General features: G+C 41.7%; 1 protein-coding gene and 1 non-coding gene across 10 annotated transcripts in view; one reads left to right on the top strand and one right to left on the bottom strand.

The window, feature by feature from the left end:
• Window positions 1–1440: 1440 nt before the first annotated feature.
• The window catches only part of USP28 (ubiquitin specific peptidase 28), a 56620-nt gene continuing 33642 nt past the window's right edge, over window positions 1441–24418 (top strand). For 3 of the 9 annotated variants that reach the window (XM_031443685.2, XM_064482063.1, XM_031443688.2), the window contains exons 1-5: window positions 1442–1630; window positions 13944–14021; window positions 15241–15373; window positions 21430–21535; window positions 22471–22630. In XM_031443685.2, the coding sequence (XP_031299545.2) occupies window positions 1574–1630; window positions 13944–14021; window positions 15241–15373; window positions 21430–21535; window positions 22471–22630 (534 nt within the window). In that variant the 5' untranslated portion in view covers window positions 1442–1573. Of the gene's footprint in view, window positions 1631–2219; window positions 2302–2364; window positions 2633–13943; window positions 14022–15240; window positions 15374–21429; window positions 21536–22470; window positions 22631–24418 lie in introns of those variants that run through there. The other 6 variants (XM_064482066.1, XM_064482064.1, XM_064482062.1 and 3 more) reach the window with 5 other exon arrangements.
• On the bottom strand, window positions 11006–11085 carry TRNAN-AUU (transfer RNA asparagine (anticodon AUU)). Its single transcript is given in 2 exon segments — window positions 11006–11041; window positions 11045–11085. It is a non-coding gene; the product is annotated as a tRNA-Asn (tRNA).

Raw genomic sequence — 24418 nt, 5'->3', positions numbered from 1 at the left:
ATAGACTTATAGGTTTCCACCCCATTTACACATATTAAATAAGCAATTTCCTAAAACGAATGTGCAAAGACAAACAAGAGTTCCTCTGGATACATGGTAAAGACACACAGAAATAGAGCTTCCTAGCAATGTAGAAATATGCAATGCTGCAAATAAACTGAAATGAGAAGTCAACTTGTTTTGCAATGACCCTCAGGTTAAGGTTATGAACACAAGTTTTTACTACTCAGGAGAAAAAAAAACAAAAGAGGAAAGCCACAAGCACAAAAAGTCCTATGACCACCAAACACACAGCCTGTTCAATGTGGAAGATTATGATCACGCTGCCAGTTTACCTGCCAGGGAAAGGGGACGAAGTAGCAGCAGTCATGGTCCAGGCTCCTGAAAGTAATCAGGTCTCCCATGGGGGCTGCAGCTGATCTGTACCTGTTTCCTTATGCTTCAAGCTGTGCTCACTTGCAGACCAGAAAGGCCTGCAGCTGAAACATCACAATCACATGGACAACAATGCCAGGGGCACAGGAAAGGCCACCATTCATAGAAAACTCACACTGAAGGCGCTGCCCAAGGGATAGACAAGGGCACTGGTATAAGCCGTACCCCTAGTAGAGGCCCTTGCACACCCAGCTCCACACCAATTTGGAACACTCAAAAGCGTGCCAAGTGGATTGTGGTTGTAATACTTGCCAATCAAGTAGTTACATTTTCCACCAAATTGTTGAAAATACAACTCAACTGAGGGCACCTTAGCTCTTCAAATGCCATTATAAGCATCTGGCTCAAACTTAGCAAAATACTATACAGTTTTAGTCTGAACTCCAGAAAATCTAAAATGGGACAACTTGGCAATTCTGGCTCCCCATGCCCAGGTCCGTGTTAGGTCCCCAACCTGGGCATCAGTGAATAGAGGTTCTGGTCCGTTCGGTTAGCTTTGGACTGACAACTCCATTCAGCCTCTGATTTCCTTTTCTTAAGGATGATGCATAAATTTTTCGCGTATAGACCTGGAAATGGCTCCACCGCTGGGTGAGAAACCCCTCTATTTCGCGGTCCCTAGACGGGCTCCCCAAATGGGGAGCAGCTTTAACTCATCTGTGGGGAGGCTTGAGCCGGCGGTGAGTCCTGGAACTGAGAACCGACGGCGGAGGACGAGAGTTGAGAAGGAGAGTCCGCGCTCCGCAAGGCCATTTCCTGGGCGCAAACCGCCCGGAACACAACAGCCGTCACCGACGCTGACCGTTAGGCGCGGGCGGGGCCGGGGTCACGTGGCCGGCGCCGGGTTAGCGCCCGGCGTACGCGGAGCACGCAGAGCGCGGCTGGGCCCTCGGCCGCGCGCCTGGCGTGCGCGCGCAGGCCGGGGGCGGAGCCTGTGGGCTGAGCCTCCGGGGCGCTGCGGGGCGGAGGCGGGGCCGGAGCCGGGTGGAGGGCGAGGGCGAGGGCGAGGGCGGGGGCGGAGCCTCCTCCTCCTCCTCCGCCTCCGCCTCCTCCTCCTCCTCCTCCGGCGAGGCTGGGCTGGCGGCGGAGGCGGCGGCGGCGGCAGGAGGCGGGTGACCCGCGGAGGGGCGCCTCGGCCATGACTGCGGAGCTGCAGCAGGACGACGCGGCCGGAGCGGCAGACCGCCACGGCTCGGTGGGCCCCGCGGCGGCGGCGGCGGCGGCGGGCGGGAGCAGGGGCGCGGGCTCCGCGGTCCCGCGGGGGAGGGAGTGCGGGGCCCCAGCGGGAGCGGCGCGGGGCGCAGGCCGGCGAGCGGGAGGGGGCTGCGGGGGGCTCCCGGGCCCGGCGGGGGCGAGGGCGAGGGCGGTGCGCCTGCCGGGGTGAGGACGGGGGCTCGGGGAGGAGGCTGAGGGCTGCGAGGCTCGGGTCGCACAGATTGAGGACTCTTTTCGGGCCGGGGGCGGGCTGAAGTTCGAGAGGGATTAGCTGTTTTGGAAAATCAAATATAAAAGGCTGAACGTGAGCTGTCTGCATCTGGGAGCCCTAAGGAGAGCGCTCTTGGGCCTTGACCGGGGGTGAGAAACTTCCGAAAGGGGCAGCTTTGCTGGTTTTTGTTTTTTGTTTTTGTTTTTGAATCCGTTTTAAGGCAGTGCTGTTTTAAAAGATTCCAAAGCAGAACGGAGTTAGCTAACTTAAAGCCAGGATTTATCAACACCGCGTGAAAGACATGGGGTCCTTGTTACCACTTCCTACCTTCCACCCCCCCCCTTTTTTTTTTTTAAAGAGCAGAGAGCAGTCTCCCCAATTACTGCATTCATCACTGTAGATTTTTAAGGACGGGGGAGGAACACCGCGATGAATAGAAGGTATGCTGATAATGCTTTCCCAGTCCTATTATCTAAGAAGATTGAAATCAGTACAAGGATTTCTGGGCTAAGATGGTAAGAGTAAAAGGACACTGGTTTGAGAGAAAATCAAAAGGCTAGTGTCTGTGCGAAAAAAACTTGGGAAGTGGGCAATTTGAGAATGTCTTCTACTGTTACCTTGGAATGTATATAACACTACTACCCGGTCACCCCTCCAGTGCTGCGCTTTTTCAAGACAGAATGGGAAACCTGTACCAAGTATTCAAATGCGAGTTTGGAAATGAGGAGTTGCATAAAGTATTTACAAGACAAAGCTGTCAGATACCTCCACGTGAGAAACCTTTTCTGCTTTTTATTCTTTTCAGGCACTCAGGAGACCGATAGTGTACAAAGTGACCGCCCTTCCCTTTTAAAGTCCTGTAGTAAAAGATACCTCCAGGCCCTGGGCTCCAAAATGAAAGTAGGCGTATGCTATTTCATGTGCTGATTTCTAATAGAAATATTGTTAGGTGTTTATACATGCCTGTTGGAATCTGAGTCAGGATTTTCTCCGGTTTCAGAGATCAGTGCTCTTTGTTTTTAGCACAGTGACTTAAAAACAGGTGGGAAAGTCTTAGTTTGGGGGCAGTCATGTTAATGTAGAGGAGACACTATTTTTAAGGGAGAGCAAGTCATACTTAAATTTGTTGGTTGAGACCATGTGCCTGTTGCTCAGCAGCAAATGCATTTACCTCTGCCACCATTTGAGAGGTGACCACTGCCTGGGCGCTCTGAGTTTATATGCGAGGTAGTTGATGAACACTTGTATATAAGTCATAACTATTTTTGGAAAGCTTGGAACTCCAGTGGCTGTGGCTGACTGGAGGACCCTGATTCCTGGCAACCTGCACAGCGATGACATTTACTGTTCTTCCCAGTGATTCGCCCCATACAGACAGCCGATAAGCTTGGAATGCTTGATAATGTTGCCCGTTTTGTTTTTGTTAATGTGAAATGCTTGAGGTTCGCAGGCTAGCTTGAAGGAATCTTCTATGGGGAGGGTGCATTTCACATCTCAGAGAAAAGATTTTAATAACTTCTTGTGCATCTTCCTAAGTTGCCTGTTAGAACTCTACTTTGAATTCTCTGAAGCATTGTGCGTTGCCCTTAAAGGATCCTTAATTGTTCTAATTGTGGGGAGCTCCCCTCCCCTGAAGCTCAGAAGCTATTTAAAACCTAGAATGCTTCCCTTCCCTTATTGTTCAGTTGTACTTGGGACAGGCAGAACCCGTTAACAGCCTCCCAAGAATTTTAGTGAAAGAGAAATGTAGTGCTCTTGAAATAAGTTCTCAGTATGTACTCGAGTCTAAAAGAGGGTATGATTTTAATCGATTCTTGTCTTAGATGAAAACCAGCAGCAATGTTTTCTGTTATTGCAGGATAAACAACTTGAAGGCAGTTTGGTTCTTATAAACCTGTCATCCTTGACACCTATCCTAGGGAGGGCTCGCCGCACATTGGGCTAACGGAAGCCCTTTGAAAACCTGTCAGTTACAGTGAAAATTTAGTGCTTTCTTTTGATTTATTGGCTTTTCGTTCTTTTACCTTGTCTCTTTAATTGTGACTTTTGGAACATCAGTAAGTCAGTGCTTGGCTTCCACAGCTCTCATGCCTCCAGCTATAAACAGTTTCTACTCACAGAGTAAATAGTTTTTACAAAACACATTGACAGTAACACCTCACCAGGCAAGAGCTTTCCGTGTGTTCTGGTTCATCAAAGAAGTTTAAAGCAATAGCCAAGGGAAAGATGATTTTTCAAGGAACACAATGATGCTGATAATAGTAGTAGGTTAATTGAGCATGAACTATATGCCAGACTCTGTGCTCAGAACTTGTGTATGTGTGTGTGTGCACATGAGTGCGTGCGTGTGCACGCTCAGAACTTAACATATATTATCTCAGTACTTATGACAACTCCAGGAATTTTTCTCGTTTCTTGTTAAATAATTTGCCCAAGGTCTCCCAGCTAGTAAATGGCATAGCCAGGACTGAATCCAGGCACTTGTGACTCCAAGAGCCCAAGCTGGCCCTGATCTTACTTCCTAGTCAGTGGACCCATTGCCTTGGGTCAGAATCTTTCTGTTACTCTCTAGAACTCTCCTCCTGAAGTTTCAGACTTTCAATCTTCCCTGCACCTTTTTCTAGATAACCTTCCTTTCTACTAGACTGAGTTTGCTGATATCTAAAGAGCTGTGTCTCGTTTTTTTTTTTTGTTTGTTTTTTGGGGTTTTTTTTTTGCCTCTTGAGCATCTCTTTTCTCTCAGTGGAAGAGGTGCCCTTCTCCCTTCACTTTTTAGAGATGAATCTATGTCAGTGGTGTCTAAAGACCTTTTTGATTGTGACTCCTGGAGGAGAATACTATTGTCATCAAGTGGGTAGAAGCAAAGTGGGTAAATGCTGAACATCCTGCAGTGTACAGGATAGCCACGCCCCCCCCAAAAGAAAAGTTGTCTGGCCCAAAACATCAGTAATTTTGCACTTAAGAAACCCTGATTTAGATGATGTCTCTTTTCTCCCTCCTAAGTTTTCTTACATCTTTATCCTAGCCTAAGCCCCAGGCACCTTCACTGTCTTCTGCCCCCTTGTGACTCAGCATGGTCCACGGACCAGCAACATCGCATCACTGGCAGTTTGTTAGAAATGTAGAAGTTTGGGTGTGCTGGAGCCAGCTTGTGCTTGGACTGCCTCTCCAGCTGACTGTGTACATTTCTGCCCAACTCTGTGGTCAGTGACCTCACGTTGGTAGCTTGAAATTGTGGGCAGTGGGAGTATTTCTACTAAGGAAATAAACAAGCTCCACAAATCCACACACCACTGTTTGCGCCTCCACCCTAGACCTGTTGAATCAGACTCTGCCTTTTGACAAGATCCCTGGGGGATAAACTTTGAGAAGCTCTTTCCTGCTGCACAGAATTCCCATTTTCCATTCAGCTGTGCACACTTGTCCTTAGCCCTCAAACAAAATAGCAGCAACAGCAGAATCGCCTTCTGCCTCGTCCAGCTGTTGCCTTGTCCACCTCCTTCCTTTTATCTTGTCTACTTTTTGAACAGATTTTCTAAATCCACCTGTTTCCTTCCTGAAATGGTTTTCCAATTACCACTGTAATTCCAACTTGTAGAAAATTTGGAACACAGACCCAGGCAAGATTAGCCGTTGGCTGGTAGGAGGGCCCTAAGCTGAGGAGAGTTGGTTCCCAGTTTCCGCCACAGACCTTGAGGTGCAGCGACAGCTTCTGCAAAAACCCAATTAGGAGGTGGCTCTGGTGATGAGTTTAGGCTCCAGGAAGAAGAGGGCTGATTGCCCAGAGGCCTGCAGAGAGGCTGACCAGGCAGCAGAAGATTAGATTGTAGGGCAGGGCGTGGTTTTCTGTGATCAGCATCTCCCAGGCCACCCAGCCAGAGCCTTGCCAGCAGTAGGCTTTTAGTATTTGTTCCCAGCAAATGAAATGGATCTCTTGGAGGTGACCAGTGACTAACCACCTTCCCGTCAAATCAGTGGCTTTTCAGTCCTAATTCATTTTACGGTCTCCCTTGGTTATTCAAGTACCCCCTCAAGTTCCATTTTCATGTTTTCATTTGTGATGATTGTTCATTGACACTTTTTGGTTGATACTTATCTTGGCATTTGATTTTACTGCTACTTACTGTCAACTGTTCTGCTTTTTTTAAAAATTTCCAGAGTCTCATCACAGAGGTATAGCAGGACGACATCATTTTACAACTTTCTTAGGGAAATTCGCCCTGGAAAATATGTTTGAACTTGACCTACTGTAGCCTTCCTCATCTTGCAAATACAGCAACTGGTTTAGGGAGTCCATTGACTCACGATCACACCGTCTGGGGCAGAACCCTGGCCTCAGGCTTCAGCTCAGGGCCCTCTTAGTGCGCCCAGTGCTGCAGCTCCCCTGCCTCCTGAGCTCCCTCCCGTGGACCCTTGGGCACTGTCTTCCTCTGGCCCTTCTGCCTTTCCTCTCTGCCAGAGGCGAACTTGTTTGCTTTCTCGGTTGTCGCTGTCCTTTTACTAACTGCTTCTAGATCTGCATTTCTTATCCCAAATTGCAGATGACCTCTCCCCCTCTTTTTCCAAGTGCTTTTTGAAAGGTTCTGCTTGCGTATCCACCTCCTTGGCTATAAACATTTGCTGCAGAGCTCCGTTCCCACAGTTAGGAGGCCAGGCACGGGAATATACACTTGTAACTGTAGCATCTGCCATATGCCAGCTGCTGCCCAGAGCACTTTTCTGTACATTTTCAGTCTTTACAAAACACTACAAGGTGTGAATTTTCATGTCTTATCACTGATGGGGAAACTCAGACCCAGATATTAATATAGCTTGCAAGGTCCTAAGAGATTTTAAACCAAAGTCTGTTTGCCTCCACTGCGGATGACGGGAGTGACTTACTCAAGATTAAATTTTAAGTAGCGCAGTTGGGACTTGAGACATTCTGACTTTCCCCACTGCAGTACATGTCTTTCTTGAACCAAACTTTTTGACTGCCACTTGACAATTTACAAAACACTTTAACATATATTCTCATTGAACCCATATGGCAACCCTACGAAGTAAAATTTAGTGTAACTAGGAGGTAGAATTTGCAAAGTGACACAGCCAGTAAGTGATAAAACCAAAATCACAGCAGGGGTATTTTTCTCTTCAGATGTCTGTATTTCCACTACAACCTCTAGATGAGTTTTATTGGATGGGCAGGTCACAGTATTTTACATTCATATAATCATTTTTTCATTTTAGTAACAATTCTTGTATGCATTACTTCGCTTGATAGTCACAGCAGTGCTGTCAAAGCTTAAGCTGTACTTTGTTTTCCAAATGTGGAAATTGATGCTCAGACAAGTTGAAATTTCCCCAGAGGCTAACATGTGGTGGAATCCGGGCTACGTAGTCCTATTTCCACTGTGAAGGCTTTCTAGTAAAAAGGGAAGTCAAAATATCAGACATTCAAAGCCACATTAAAGATCTGCGTGAATAGGAGCTGGCAGCTGCTGCATGATGGTTGTAGTTGGTTTAAACCCGAGATATCCTAAACAAATATTTCCCCTTTCCAGTATTCCTGCCCAAGTTAGCACTTTCCTGGCGTCTTTTTTCTTTTTTGGTGTGCGCATACGTGCGTGTATACCCGTGCTCATGCGAGCATAGAGCTCTCGATTTTTATGCTGTTGAGTTGAAATTCCTATAGTATAAAATTAACTATTTTAATGTGTACATTTAGTATATTGACAATACTGTGCAATCACCATTTCTGTTTAGTTCCAAAACATTTTTAATCACTAAGTGGTCACTCCCTACTCCTCCTCCCCCAGCCCCTGCTTTCTGGCTCTGCATTTACCTGTTCTGGACATTTCATATAAATGGAAGCATACAATACGTGACTTTTTGTGTCCAACTTCTTTCACTTAGTTTAATGTTTTCAGGGTTCATCCAAGTGATAGCACGTATCAGTACTTCATTCCTTTCAGTAATGACTGATGTTCTGCCCTGTGTATTACATCTTACCCGTTTTTTCCATTGGTGGACATTTGTTGTTTCCACCTTTTGGTTTTTATGAATAATCCTGCTGTGAACATTTATGTACAAATATCTGAGTACCTGTTTCCAATTTTTTTCATTTTTAATTAATTTATTTTTTAATGGAGATACTGGGGATTGAACCCAGGACCTTGTGAATGTTAAACAGGCACTCTACCACTGTGCTATACCCTCCCCCCTGTTTCCAGTTCTTTTGGTATGTACCTGAAAAAATTGCTGCATCATATAGTAATTCTATGTTTAACATTTTGAGGAACTGCCAGACTTCCATGGCAGCTGCACCATTTTACAATCCCACCAGCAATGCGCAAGGGTTCCAGTTTCTCCACGCCCTCCCCAGACACTTGTTATTTTTCATTTTTGCTTTGTTGTGTCTCATAATAGTCATCCTCAGGGGTGAAGTGGTATCTCATTGAGTTTTGATTTGCATTCTCCTAACGGCTAATGTTAAGCATCCTTTCTTACACTTATTGGCCACGTGTATATATTCTTTGGAGAAATGTCTGAATGTCAGTTCAAGTCCCTTGCTCATGTTTTAATTGGGTTTGTTTGTCTTTAATTGTTTGAATTGTAAGAATTTTAATATAATCTAGATACTAGGCCCTTATCAGATTTATATGAAAATATTTTCGTTGTCATTTCACCGTCTTGATAATGTCCTTTAACGCACATTTTTAGTTTTGATGACATCCCACTTAACGATTTTTTCTTCTGTTGCTTGTACTTTTGATATCTTATAAAAAGAATCCATCGCCAAGTTCAAGATCATGAAGCTTTACCTCAAACTTTCTTTTAAAAGAAAGTGTTTTAACTCTTATGTTTAGGTTGTTGATCCATTTTGAGTTACTATTTGAATATCGTGTGAGGTAGGGATCAAACTTCATTCTTTTGCAAATGAATCTCTAGTTGTCCTAGCACTATTTTTGTTTGTGGTGTATGTAAATGTAAGGCATACATTGTATTACTTTGGTAAATTTGTATATTATGATATGGGTGCTGTTTACATTACAGTGGGATTTATCACACTACATACAGTGCAATACTATTATCTGTGTTAATAACTGTACATTAAGTCTCTATGGCTCTTTTAGTACTAGTAGCAAATTTGTACTTTTAAACACCATTAGTCTTATCCCTGTAGCACCCCAGTACCGCTTTTTGAAGGGGCTATTTTTCCCCATCGAATGGTCTAAGAGGCAGTCTTGGTCAGAAATCAGTTGACCACATCATGTTGAGGAAATGTCCTTCTATTCCTAGTTTCCTAGTCATTTTCATCATGTACCTAATTTTTGTACCATTAAAATAAGTTATCAAGTAGCCTATTTCAGGGGATTTAGTTTCATCCACAAAAAACTGCTATTTGTCACTTGTAGAGGACCATAACCTGAAGACGCTTTAGATTTCTGCTTTATGAGTAAACTGGACCGACATGGAGTTGTTGTTGGAAAACACTGAAAAAATACCAGGGCTTTTGTGGAGTTGGTCCTTGTTTTGTGGAAGTTGGAAAGGTTAGTGGCAATCTTAGAGTGTGTTGTTAAGACCTGGTTGTACAGACTGGATTTCTGGAGTTGCTGCTGTATATTTTCTTTGACTCCAAAGTTATTTCTTTGCTTTCCTTGAATACTTAAGTTTATTTTAAAATTTGAAAGCCAAATCTTTAACTTTGGAGGGAATTTTATTAGGCACACCTTGGTCGTTCTTTGGAGTAAAGTAACAGTTATCAATTATTTAATTAAGTTTAAATTTTAGAAATGTCTTTGTAATAGTACACAATTGAGATGGAGGAAGTGTGTGCATCAGAATGATGAAAACAGCATCCCTGTTTGAAAGAACTGAATAATCTAGAAAGCACCTCATCACAATGCTAAATCGGGTATTTTGATGATTGTGAGATTAGTAATCTCACTAATTTGCTTCATCTGATGAGAGAGAATTTTAATTTAGTTGCAGTAAGATTAGGCCAGTTGTTTATTACAAAAACTTGAAAGCTTAATGTTTTAATTGTGTGAATAATCCTGTTTATTGCTTATTATGCGCTGAGTTACTGTCTTAGTTTTATGAAAACCTCAGTTCCGAGAAGCGGACTGGTTTGCACCAAAGCCACCGAGAAGCTGAGGTCAGAAAGCTTGAGTTCCTTCCTTCTAGAGATTTATGTGTGCCTGTCTTTCTTCATTGCCTCTGGACAGGAAAAGAGAGTGGTTTTTGTTTTATGAAAATAATGTGTTTTTAGCTAAGGAAATGCAGGCGTGTTGGCTCTTGCCAGTTATTTGACTTCGTTATGACTGGAGCACAGGCTTTGTCTTGTCTCCTGTTGGGTGTGTCCTAAATTTATAAGTAGCATCAGAGTTAGGGTGAAGTGAATGTTTAAAATCCGCTTCCTGTGAAGTTCCAGGAGAAACTGTCGGAGTTAGTAGCACAGTAGGTCCCTAATGCGCTTAGCTTGTCTGTTAGTGTAAAATTAACACGTAACACATAGTACTGATGAAGATTTGGGTTGTGGGTACTGCTGAGAATTTAGGTTTAACTAAATATTTATCAGACTGAGTCATGTCACCTCAGTTTTTTTTGTGGGTCAATAGCATAGCTTAATCCTTGTGAAATGTATCATCCAAACTCTTAATAGTTACCTTTGATTAATCTTTTGATTCAAGACATTTGATGGCAAAAACAGGTTTTGTAAGCCTTAGTTTTCTTATTTGTACAACGAAGATAGTGATTTTTAACTTTTACAGTTGTTACGAGGATTGCACGTAGGTGAGGCACACAAGGTTCCGACAGGCGTCCGATAGGTGTTAGTTACAGTTGTTAACAGCACTGTTCTGCGGACGATTCAAATCAGGCGGGATGTCATATGAATCTTGACTGTACAGAGGCAAGAATTTCACATTTAAAACAGTTAGAGAGCCGCATGGTGAGAAATACCAGGTGAAGACAGTAAGTCCCATTCATTCACAGGCTCCTTCCTTCCCTCCACTTGGGAGGTTAGAAAGGGCAGAAAGTAGTATGGGACCAGGTTCTGGAAGGAGATGAGATGGATATGACATTGCTCTTGGAGCTGTACCACATGATTTTACGTGTTGTCACCTCTGCTCAATAGTTTTTGTTTTTTTGTTTTTATAATGGAGGGACTGCGGATTGAACCCAGGACCTCGTGCATGCTAATAAGCACGTGCTCTACCACTGAGCTACACCCTCCCCCCAATTGCTTTCGAAAAAGGGAAACTAAGAGTTTATTTTTGTTTCCTGAGTGTATTATTCCAGATGTGTTAATGTCCACTGCTGCCTATTACAAAGTGGAGACAGAGGAGTGGAACTGTAGTCCAAGGGCAGATGTAATGATGAGTAAATTATTTACGATTTGAACACCGTATTTCATCGATTCACATTTATTTGGCATTCTGAAATCTCTGAAACTGAGATGCTCCTTACATTAATACCATCAGAGTAGCAGGTGTAATGTGGTTATCATGGTTGGCACGTGTATGGGCTGGGACCTCGCTGTTCCTGCTGTCATGGTAGTCAAGTCATGTGCACCCAATGGTTAGGACCACACAGTTAGTTTACTTGTCATTTAAAATGGCTTAAAAAGATCACACTGTACTTCAACATTGAAACAAAAAAAACACACGGAGAAGGGCATAGAAAGGGAACAGAAGGGTGCAAATATGATTTTATGTGAAGTAAAATATTTTTCACTGGAGGAATGATTACAGTTCCAAATTTTTTTTACAAAGCTACAGTCAGGGACCTGAAAACAGAAGATAATATACGTGTTTTAAGCTGTTTGTTACAGAGAAATATGCAAAAGAATTGCCTATCGCATGCCAGGCAGTGCACCTGGAAGGGGGTGAATTGCTGTATTTCTCAATGTGAATGAGCCATTTTAGAGCTGCAAGAAGCTGGTGTGACCAATGCGTGTGTCTCCTAGGACTGTCATGAAGGCCGTGTGTCATAGCTTAAATGGCAGCAGTTTTTCTCTTGGGTGATACATAAAATAATGGTGCTTTTTATAACGGATGGCACCTCAGATTCAGTTCAGTATCGTACTTACCTCTCCACTTTCTGATGATAGCTTATTTGCAACTGATTATATACTTATTACTGAGTAATCAAAATTGTGATTTTTATGAAGGCAGCTAAAATAAAAATAGGAAACTTGTTAAGATGCAGAGATCAAGGTCAAAATATAAAAATAAAGTGTTTGCATTGTTTTGCATTAAATAGGTATTCCGGCCTGTTCTCTTTGTCTTCATACAGCATGGCATACAGGTTAGTGGGCGGACCCTGCAGGCAGGCAGCCTGGGGTCAGACCCCAGCCCCACCTCTTACTAGCAGTAACTTCGTGTAAGTTACTCAACCCCACCGTGCCTCAGTTTTCTGTCAAGTGGGCGTAATGTCTGTCTCCCAGGTTTGTTACAAGGATTAAATAAATCAATACGCATGAAGTGTTCAGAACAACACCTGGCTGAAAGTAAGCCGTGTGTGAGCTGTTACTTTAACTGGATTATTTTCTGTGATTCCTGTGTCACTTGGTTCATAGAGTAATTTGAGGTGAAGCTGCGATTATCTATCCCATTGTCACCTTCTTGGTTCCAGTTCAGGGTTAATAAGCTACTCATTTCCCCCTTCCCAATTACTGTTCTGCTATTTTTTTTTTTTTTTTGGAGTACATTGATGTGGAATTTTTAGAAAATTGGGTATGATTGAGATATATAGATTCACACACTTTTGCACAGTAAGAGCAATGGAATTAGAACTAGTTTGAAAAAACACTTTTTAATACTTCATTCTTCTAGAAATCACATGCCATGTTTTCAGTGTTTGCCAAGTTTAAATCTGGACACCTGTTGGTCTGAGAGTCCCTCCCCCGGTGCCCAGCCTCGGAGACTGCTGGGCTCAGCAGGGCAGGGCTCCATTTCTAGCCTGTGACGCTGGCCTGGGACTCGCACAGAAAGACTGTCGCTGCTTCTCCGAGGAAGGTACCGGGTGTTTCAGTTTGTTATTTCTGGTGGTATGACCCTTACGCATTGCCTTGGACTCTCGGCCATTGAAGAGCAGAGGATACTGTTTCTGTCACAGCTGACAGCGTAAACTGCCTCTTGGAGACATACGACAACTGAAAGATAATTAATGGTGAAGCATCAAGTGTTGAATCGGGGCTTCATTCTAGGATAATCTTAGGAATGGTGTAAATTAGATTTCCTCTCACTGGATTGAATTTAAACTATTTTGTTTTCAGTATTCGTCTGAAAGATCACTGTGTCTTTCCTTGGCCAGCCAGCTGTTTACATTGAGCTTCCTTGTAAATAGGTGTTTTGTGTTAACTTTTGTCTTTGTGTGAAAGAGGTTAAAATGCTCAGTGAAGACTTCTAAGGCTGAAGAGGGTTATAAACTGATCTTGTAGCTGGACGTTAATAAGAAAGGTTTTTCCACGATTCAGTTGAATGAGGAGAAAGCGTTCCCTGCTTTATTTTTGTCCCTCTGGAATTTTATTTATAATTCAGAAAATTCTCACTTCATCTATACTTTTTAAGCAGTCAAGCCTAAAGTTTCCTATATGACATTGGTGGTATCATTTGTTAATTACAAGATTGGAAACTTATTGTCAGTGAAAAATGACACACACAAATGGCATGTGCAGTGAAGCTTAAAATAGCACATCTCCACATCCATGCAAATTCCCTGGACTCCTTATAATGACCTACTTACGCACTGCCCACAGAGAGAAACCTGAGGCACTTCGGGCGTCCATTAAGACTAGAATATTACGTTTAAATGTTTTATGTATTTGTAGTTTTACTGTTTACTCGTATTTCTTCCACAAGTGCCAAAAGCATTTTCCATGATGAAGCTTTTAAAAGAGCAATAGGTTTGGCATTTCAGAATGTGCCTGACAGTCAATACCTTGTTGCTTAGAGCTTGTTGGTTTTTTAAAGTAAGAAATGCAAGTCTCAGGCCTGTTTACCCAAGATGCTTGTACCTGCTTAAATGTATCCAGGCTTACTTTCTGATTGACATGTGTCTGTGGGTTTTTTGTTTGTTTGTTTCTCAAATACAGAGCTGCCAAATGCTGTTAAATCAACTGAGAGAAATCACGGGCATTCAGGACCCTTCTTTTCTTCATGAAGCTCTGAAGGTTAGTTTCAAGGCCCCGATTAGTCAACAGGGTTTAAGACAGTTGTTTGTATCATAATTTTGTCAGTTCAAGCCTTTTTTTTTTTAATTTTTAATTAAAATTTTTTTTAATTTATTTTTAAGGGGGAGGGAGATAATTAGGTCTATTTATATACTTATTTTTAGAGGAGGTACAGGGGATTGAACCCAGGACCTCATTCATGCTAAGCATGCACTCTACCACTTGAGCTACATCCTCCCCCCGTTCAGCCTATTTTTATACCAAAAAGAAAGTGCATGTGTACAGAGGCAGAAGTACTACAGGTCAAATGAGCCAGTGTCTTCAATATGTAAGTTATAAGAGCAGGAAAAAGTTGGGGAGGGAGAGATTCACAGTGGGGGGAACTCTACAGCGTAAGGGTAGTTTAAGATACACATCAGCTAATTACACTGTATGGACCTTTTGTGGATCCTGATTCTGACAAACTAAAAAATATTTGAGTCAGGGAAATTTGAATTGGTTATTTCTGTGAGGCTATTAGCATTGTGGGTTAAATATATATATATATATATGTTTTTTTTTTAAAGATAAGTTCTGAAGTGTTGACTGGTGAAATGATAAGACACTTAGGATTTGCTTGGAAATATCTGGGAGGGGGAGGCAGAGTAGGTAAAATAAGATTGACCCTGGCTTCGTAATTGTTAAAGCTGAGTGATGTGCATGTGGCGTTCACTTACACACTCCCTCTCCCGTTGTATATGTTAGAATTTTTTTCCTAAGAAAAAGTTAAAAAGAAATAGAAGCATGATCACCTCTGCAGAATATGGTGCCTGTTTGGCACCTTTATGGTAGGAGCTGACTTCATTTGGAATCTGTGTTAATTGCCAGCTCCCTTTTGATACATCCTGCCTTGGCTGTTCTGTGAAATCAGGAGGAGTGTTCAGAGCAGTGAGCACGGCTCTCCAGCAGGAGTTCATTCTTGTTTGCATGTTGTGGGAAATCAGAGCGTAGCAGCTCCCTCCCTGTAACTAGGAATTTGATATCAATGCTTTAACCAAAGTAGATTCACTATCCTCCACCGTACTCTGTTTTCTACTTTATAGCCCAGAATTATGCCTAGATTTACTCAGTATGTCACCAGGCTGTGAGGAGTTACAACCAAAAAACTAACTTGACTACTAATTTTGCATGCTGTGATGCTTCACTTTTGAAATTTCTATTTTTTTTTTCCTCCCCTTAGGCCAGTAATGGTGACATCACCCAGGCAGTCAGCCTTCTCACTGATGAAAGAGTTAAAGAGCCCAGTCAAGACACTGTTGCTACAGAACCATCTGAAGTCGAGGGGAGTGCTGTCAACAAAGAAGTATTAGCAAGTGAGTATATCCTGTCTTGGTCCTGCTCTCAACTAGCAGAAAATCAGAGATGAGTTTATGTGAATGTCCTGTCAATCGTGTCAACCCTTTGGACGTAATGGTAATAATGGCTAATTATTGAGCCATTACTATGTGCCAGGCACGGTTCTCAGCACTTAAATGGTTCCATTCATTCCACACTTATTTAATGAGCCCCTGTTGTGTGCCAGGCACTCTTCTAGGCACTGGAGATGAGGAAAGGAAACAAGAATTCCTGCCGTCTGTAGCTTTTTTTTTTTGGTAGGGGAGAGCAAAAAAAGTAAATAAGTGAATTATATAGCATATTAGAATGTGATGAGTACCATGGAGATGAATAAAGGATAGAATGAAAGAAATGAAAAAAAAAGGTGTGCTGGGTACTGGATTTCAAATAGGAGGGACCTTTTGAGAAGATGCAAAGGGGTGAGGGAGTGAGTCACGGGAGGCCCAAAGATGGGAGTATATATACCTTGCTTGGCTTCAGGAGTCTCAGCAAGGAGCCCAGAGCTGGCGTCTAGCAAGTGAGGAGGGCAGTAAAGAGATGAGGCCGTAGCGGGGACAGGGGATGTACCGTGCAGAGCCTTCATAATGGCGTGGCGTGGCTTTTACCCTGAGTTAGAGGAGTAGCCATTGGAGAGTTTGGGTCAGAGGAACGAGGTAAACTGGCTTCCGTTTTCTAAGGATCCTTCTGATCACTGTGTTGGGAACAGAAGGTGTGGGAGGGAGTAGTGAGCACAGGTCAGATCCAGGAGCCCAGGACCAGTCAGGAAGCTACTGCAGATGAAGGTGGTGTAGCCAGGATGTAGTGGTGGAGAATGAGAAGTGCTTGCTGTGTAGGATTTGCTTACAAAGGAGGTAAGAGTTGTGGAGGAAAGAGAGGGGTTAAAGAGGACTCCACGTTTTTTTCTCAAGCAACTGAAAGGATGGAGTTGCTCCTCCCTGACGTGGGAATAAATGCAGGTGGAGTAGATTTGGGGTGGAAGATGAAGAGGTCACTTTTGGCAGTGTTAAGTTTGAAATGCCTGTTGGACACCCAGTTGGAGTGTCAAAAAGGCAGTGGGGGTCCAAGTGTGCAGTTCAGGGGAGGGATGGAGGCTGGAGATGGACAAAATTGGGAGTGGAATTGCTAGGTTGTATAACAATTCTGTGTTTAAAAAGTTCTAAAAGAGTACTCTTTAATAACTGCGACAATATTATCACACTTAAAAATTAATAATTCCCTAACCTCATTAACTACCTGTGTAGAAGTTTCCCTGATTGTCTCATTAACAATATGTTTGCAGTTGATTTGTGAGTCTAATGATCCACATAAAATTAAAACATTAAAATATGTTTGAAATGTCTTTTAAGATCACTTTTTTTTCTTACAATTGAATGTTCGAAGAAATAAAGTCCTTTGTTCCGTCATGTTTCACACATTCTGGGATTTGCTGATTGCATTCTTGTGGTATCCTTTAATGGATTTTTCCGTCTCCTGTCTTTCCTAATAACTTACATACTTATCTGGCATCTGTTGTGTGTATTTCTTCCATTTTGTCATATCAAGAAGCAGACAATGTCTGGTCACCCTCCATTTGTGTTAGAATTGTTGCGCTCAGATAGTGTCAGCTGGATTCATTTATCATCAAAGCCCCCCCCCCCAGTGTTTCCCGCCACCATTGCTGATTATTGCTTAGATTCTTTATTTTATTGGAAATTTCAGAGTGGTAATGTTTTATCTCTCATTACTTCATAATTTACTAGTTGTAAATCTTTTTTTAAATTGTGGTAAAAAACATATAACATAAAATTTACATTTTAACATGTACAGGGTTCAGTATCATTAAGTATATTCACGTGATTGTGCAAAAGATCTGCAGAACTTTTTCACCTTGTAAATCTGAAACTTTATACCCATTAAATAACCCTTTCCCCCTCCCACCTGCCCCTCGAAACCGCCTTCTACTTTCTGTTTCTGTGAATTCCACTGCTTTAGATACTTCATATAAGTTGAATCATGTATTATTTACCTTTTTGAGACTGACTTACTTCACTTAGCATAATATCCTCAGTGTTTGTTCATGCTGTAATGTGACAGGATTTCCTTTTTTCTTTTTTCCAGTTTTTTTTATTATGGTAAAATACACGTAAAAGTTACTGTCGTAACCATTTTTAAGTGTACGGTTCAGTGGTCGTAAGTACATTCATGTCACTGTGCATCCATCACTACCGTCCATCTCCAGAACTCTTTTCATCTTACAAAACTGAAGCTCTGTACACACTAAACAGTAGCTCCCCATTCCCCCTGCACCAGCTCCTGGCAACCACTGTTTTACTTTCTGTTTTCTATGAGTTTGACTACTCTAAGTACCTTATATATGTGGAATCATACAGTACTTGTCCTTTTCTAACTGGCTTGTTTCACTTAGCATAATGCCTTCAAAGATCATTCAGATTGTAGCATGTCAGAATTTCCTTCCTGTTTAAGGCTGAATAATACTCCGTTGTATGCATATACCAAATTTTGTTTATCCATTTATTCATCAGTAGATACTCGGGTTGCTTCCACCTCTTGGCTGTTGTGCCTAGTGCTGCTGTGAACATGGATGTGCAAATATCTCTTCGAGATCCTGCTTTTCTATTTTGGATATATCCCCGGAAGTGAGATTGCTAGATCATATGGTAGTTCTATTTTTAACTTTTTCCAGGAACCTCCATACTGTTTCTTCCATAGCATTTGCACCATTTTATAATTCCACCAACAGTGCACAAAAATTCCAATTTCTTCACATCCTCACCAATACTTGTTATTTTCTGTGCGTGTGTTTGTGTGTGTGTGTGTGTGTTTGTGATAGCATTTTAATGGATATGAGGTGATATCTGTGGTTTTTTTAAAAAAATTTTATTGAAGTATATTTGATTTACAATCTTGTATTGGTTTCTGGTGTACAGCAAAGTGATTCAGTTACATGTATATATACATACTTCTAAATATTTTTTTTCCATTATGGTTTATTACAGAATATTGAATATAGTTCCCTGTGCTATACTTAAGACCTTATTTATCTGTTTCATATATAGTAGTTTGTATCTGCTAATCTCAAACTCCGAATTTATCCCTCCCCCACCCCCTTTCCCCTTTGGTAACAGTAAGTTTATTTTCTTTGTCTTAGTCTTTTTCTGTTTTGTAAATAACTTCATTTGTATCTTTTTTTAAGATTCCATATGTAAGTGATAATATATGGCATTTGTCTTTCTCTGTCTGACTTCACTTAGTATGATGATCTCTAGTTCTATCCATGTTGCTGCAGATGGCATTATTTCATTCTTTTTTGTAGCCTAGCAGTATTCTCATTGTGGTTTTGATTTGCATTTTTCTCTGCTGATTAGTGACGCTGAGCACGTGTAAAATCGGGTTAGTTGATTTTTTGTTATTGTTGAGTTATAGTTCTTTATATATTGGATATCTACCCTTTATCAGATATATGATTGGCAAATATTTTCTCCCATTCTGTAGGTTGCCTTTTCACTCTTTGATTGTGTCCTTTCATGCTGTAAAGTTTTTAAGTTTGATTTAGTCCCATTTGTTGACTTTTTGTTTTGTTACCTAAGCTCTTGGTGTCATGTCCCGGAACTTGTTGCCAAGTCCAATGTCATGAAGCTTTTTCTGTTTAACTTTTTTGAAGAACTGCCAAACTTCATTCTTCTAACTTCCACATCTGCACCGTCTTACATTCCCACCAGCAATACACAAAGTTCCAACTTCTCTACATCTTCACCAACACTTGTTATTTAGCTGTGCAGGTGGGTGTGGAATGTTAATCTCATCAGGGTTTTGGTTTGTGTTTCCTTAGTCGCTGGTGTTGTTGATGTGTTTGCTGGCCATTTGTTTATGTTCTTCAGAGAAGTATCTGTTGAAATTCTTTGCCCATTTTGAATGTCGGGCTGTTGGTCTTTTTATTTCTGTTGTAGGAGTTCTTTATTTATCCTGAACATAAATCCCTTACCAGATACGTGATTTGCAAAAATTTTCTCTCATTCTGTGGGTTGTCTTTTCACTATCCTGATGGTTTCCTTTGAAGCTCAAAGATTTATTTGATGATGTCACATTTGTCTGTTTTTTTCTTTGGCTGCTTGTGCTTTGAGTGTCATCTCTAAGATGCCATTGCCTAATCCAAGGTCATGAAGATTTAAACCTATTTTCTTCTAAGAGTTTTGTAGCTTTCGCTCTTACCTGGAGGGCTTGATCCACTTTGAGTTCATTTTTGTAAATGATGTTAGGTAGGGGTTAAAAGCCATTCTTTTACATGTGGATATCCAGTTGTCCCAGCACTATTTGTTGAAAAGATATTCTTTCCCTATTAAACTGTCATGGTACCTGTGTTGAAAACCAATTGACCATAAATGTGAGGGTTTATTTCTGGACTGTCAGTTCTATTCCATCGATCTATGTTTGTTCTTAGGCCAGTAGCACACAATCATGATTATTAGTTTTGTGATCTTTGTGGGTTTTTTCTTTATAAATTAAATATTTCATTGCTCATGTATAGAAATTAATTTAACTTTAAAAAAGTAATTATTTAATTTTTAAAAATTGAAGTATAGTTGATTTTACAGTGTTGTGTGAATTTCTATTGTACAGCATAGTGATTCTTTTATACTTATATATATTCCTTTTCATTATAGGCTTTTACAAGGTATTGAATATAGTTCTCTGTGCTGTACAGTGGGGCCTTGTTTATCTATTTTATATATAATAGTTAGCATTTAACCTTTGTACATTGATCTATTATCTAACCACCTCATTAGTTATAACTATTTTCTGTAGTTTATTTTGGGTTTTCCTTGTAGGTGATCGTTATCTGTGAGTTATGACAGCTTTGTTTCTTATTTTGCAATCTTTATTATTTTTTTAAAATCTCTTTTATTTTTAGCCCTGCCCAGAACTTTCAGAACCATGGTGAGTAGAAGTCCTCACATTAGACATCTTTGTCTCAGTCTTAAGTTTTAAAGGAAGTACGTTTAATGTTTCACCATTAAGGACAAAGTTTGCTGTGGACTTTTCATGGATATTCTTTATCGGCCTAAAAATACTCATTTCTCTTCCTACTTGGCTTGAAGGTTTTATTCCTGAATGGCGGTTTTATCAAATACTTTTTCTATATCTATTGAGATAATCATTTTTTCCCTTTAACTGTTAAGATAGTGGATTTTACTGGTCTGTTTTCTAATATGAACTCAGTTATTTCATTCTCATATGAACTCAACTTGGTCTTAATGTATAACCTGTTTTGGTCTGTTAGCAGAATTGTATTTGCTAATATTTTGTTTAGGCTTTTTGCATCTGTGATCTTGTGTGGGTTTGTTATTTTTCCTTTTTCGTACTGTTCTTGATTGGTTAAAGATATTTCAGGGTGTTAATGCTGACCTCAAAAGATGAGTTGAGGAGTATGTATATTCTTTATTCTCTAGAATAGTTTCTGTGAGATTGAAAACATCCATTCTTTGTGGGGAGGGTATAGCTCAGTGGTAGAGTGCATGCTTAGCATGCCCAAGGTCCTGGATTCAATCCCCAGTACTTCCATTAAAAAAATAATAATAATAATTAAATAAATAAGCCTAATTACCTCCTCCCCTCAAAGAAATTTAAATAAAATTAAAAAGAAAGAAAATACCTATTCTTTGACTGTTCAACTTTTAGCTGATAAGTAATGATAAGTAAAGAGACTATTTAACTTACAGGTATGGGATGTATTTTTGACTCTGGAGTAAGACTGCAGAAGAGGGTATTTGCTTCGTTTCATTTTAGCAGCTTATTACTGTACTGTTTGCTAATCTTAAGGTTACAGTGTAGCTGTAAGATATTCATTTGACTCTAGTGTAGAATAGTGAGGTTGTTACACAGATGAGCCACTATAGTGAGAACTAGGGAGTGTATCTAATTTTGTGAATGCATTTACCTTTTTCCCTGCAATACAGACAGAAGGGCAGTGTTTCCTGCATGTAGACTAATGAATTTCTATTTATCTTTGACTAATGAATTTCTATGTATCTTTCAGAGGTAATAGACCTTACTCATGACAGCAAAGATGATCTTCAGGCTGCCATTGCCTTGAGTCTGCTGGAGTCCCCCAAAATTCAGACTGATGGAAGAGATCTTAACAGGTTATTGATTTAGTTTATGATCTTTGCTCTGCACACTAGTATGTAGGTCAAAGACAGTATCTCTGTGCGTGCTGCTGAGGAGCAGTTCTGGCAGGCTTCTTTAATTGCACCTGAAGGAGATTTATTTTAGGAGCAAATTTAAATTCACATTAGCTTTCTTACTCTTTGGTTCACTTTTGAAGAAGCTAAATACGATAAGGGTCTTAATGCAGCCTGTGTCTTTAAGTAGAATCCTGCAAGGTTTTGTACCTCACAGTTACTGGGGAACAAAACCCCATCCTAGTGCAAGTATCTGATAAATATGTGTTCTCTTTATGAACTTCGAGCCTTTGTAAACTTTTGAGGGTTATGTGGTCAGCTATTTGAAAATGAAAGTTACCACTCAACCACTCTGTCTCAGAAGTGACTAGGGGGTGTATTTTTTGAATTGGCACTAATTTGGTAATTGTCTGGTATTCACAAATATCCAGTCCGAGTGGTGGCCTGTCAGGTCCCGGATATGTTTATCCGCTCACACTGCCGAGTGGTTTCTTTCAGGGAAACACAGGGCCCTGGTTTGTGTGCTAAGCAATCTGGAGGCTCTTATCTGTAGCAGAATGTCTGTCTTGCCCCTTTCAACGGCAAGGTCTGAGAGAAGGCGCTAGTTGAAATCTAAAACTCTTAGTAGTTTGGTAGCTGTAAATAGTCTCAACTCTGTTCCATTTAGGGACCTTATTGCTAATAATCTCTGTTATGGAAGGATTAATAACTCTATATTTAAACCTTACTTTTCATTTATATTATAATCTTGTAGTTATTCTATAGCTGGTGATTACCCAGTAAGTAGTTTACCTGGCAATTTGAATTACCTATAAAAGGTTACCAGCATCCTCCATGTAGTACGTTGTCATTTAACTTTTCTCTTTTTTGATGTGTGGTACGTTGGCACATTATAGGATGCACGAGGCACCCTCTGCCGAAACTAAACGCTCGAAGAGAAAACGCTGTGAAGTCTGGGGGGAAAATCCGAATCCCAGTGGCTGGAGGCGAGTTGACGGCTGGCCAGTTGGGCTGAAGAATGTTGGCAACACATGTTGGTTCAGTGCTGTTATTCAGGTAGGATGTTTTTAAGAGATAACTGTGTCTTCTGGAAACAACTTTGTAATTCTTTAAACTGAAATGTGAAAAACATAGTTTTAAAAAAAAAATGGAAACGTATATAAAACTAGAGTTTTCCCCGTGGCATTATTGTCTTTCGGCTGCTTTCTTATGTTTGGGACCTGGATGCTCCGGGGTCTAAATTGTACAATAGTAAACAGAGTCTTCCGTGCTATGAATAGGTTGAAGAGATGTGTTGGTTCAGCATTTAGGGAGTGCTGTATTCCAGCAGAGCAGGAGTTACCAAGGAGCTGCCAGTTGTTGGCAGGTGATCGTAAAGGACCAGGCAGGAAGGAAATGATGGCAGCCTGGACTAGAGAAATGACATAAGCCATGGGAGGAGGAGACGAGTGAGAGCATTCTACAGGTGTTTAGGAGATCGGGTCTGCAGGAGTTGGTAAGCGACTGGGTAGGGGTATGTGCAGGAGGGAGCGGACAAAGACTCCAAGGTTTCTAGCTTGAGGTGCCACGGGGATGTCAGTGCCATTGGACACTGAAGGGGGAACAGTTTGTGTGTAAAGTGGGATTTCAGTTCAGCTTTATACATGCTGAGTTTGAGATGCCTCATGGAGATGCAGGCAGTTATCTGTGTGACTCTGTCATTCAGTAAAAAGATCTGAGCCGCAGATATGATTCTGGGGATCAGTAGCATGGAGACGGTGATAAAGGCAAACAAGAGGACGAGTTCCCCTGGAGAGAGTGTTGTCCCTTACACGTAGCGTGGCCGCAGGGCAGCACTCGATCCCGCCCTGCAATCTCTCCTTCACCTTGTGTGACACCGGCCCAGCCACTCAGCCAGCATAAAATCCATGGATTCACTCAGCTTACTCTGTGCCTGGCACTGTGTTAGCGCTGGGGGAACAGCAGTGTTAAACAGGGCCCTTACTCCCGTGGAGTTTACTCTGGGGAGAGTTGGGGAGACAGGAACCAGCATATGTATCAGATGGTGAGAAGAGCCGTCAGGACACATGAATGTGGGCACACGGGGCTGGGGAGGGCTCAGCTGGAGAGCACAGGGTGCTGTTACAGAGGATGTTAGGTGTGGCCTTTCTGCTAAGGTGAGCTCCTGAGCAGAGGCCTGAATTAAGGAGGGAACGAGCCATGTAATTACAGAGGACAGTTCATATAGTTACACAGAGAGCGCTGCAGACAGGGAACGCAGGTGCAGAGACTCCGGAGGAGGCAGCGACGGGGGCAGAAAGGTAGTGGAGGTGGCAGCGGAGCTTGGGGTCATGATAAGGATTCAGGAATGAGGTGAGAAGGGAAAATATTGGAAGGTTTGGAGCAGAGAAGTAATATGATCCTACTTCTGTTTTAAGAGGATCACTGGCCTCTGTGTTGAAAATAGAGTGTAGGAAGGTCACGTGGAATTAGGGACAGGTGTCAGTTCTTTCTTTTCAAGAGGGAGAGACTGAGACCGAGACCCCTCCCCAGACTCACTTCCCTCCTGTGAGCGATGGGGACGGAGCTGGCAGATAGAGGCGGTGACTGTGAAAGGCTTCTGAGAAAGGTAGGGGGGTGGGACATCAAGCTTGTGGGGGCGGCTTGGCCTTAAACAGCAAAGGGCAAGAGCGTAGTAGGGGAGAGGAGAAGGAAGAAGTGATGACTGCAAATTAAAGCTGAAATAATTTCTAATAGTCATTTTTGCCTCTGAAGGAAGCAGCCACTCTCTGAGACAGAGTGGAAAAGTGACAGGTTTTTAAGGGAATGAATGTTTAAATAGTTGTTGTAAACAGTGGGAAACCA

This window comes from Camelus dromedarius, chromosome 34 (genome assembly GCF_036321535.1).
Source record: "Camelus dromedarius isolate mCamDro1 chromosome 34, mCamDro1.pat, whole genome shotgun sequence".
NCBI classification, from domain to species: domain Eukaryota; kingdom Metazoa; phylum Chordata; class Mammalia; order Artiodactyla; family Camelidae; genus Camelus; species Camelus dromedarius.
Note: the sequence above shows the minus strand (reverse complement) of the source record. Positions and strands in the feature narration are given on the sequence as shown.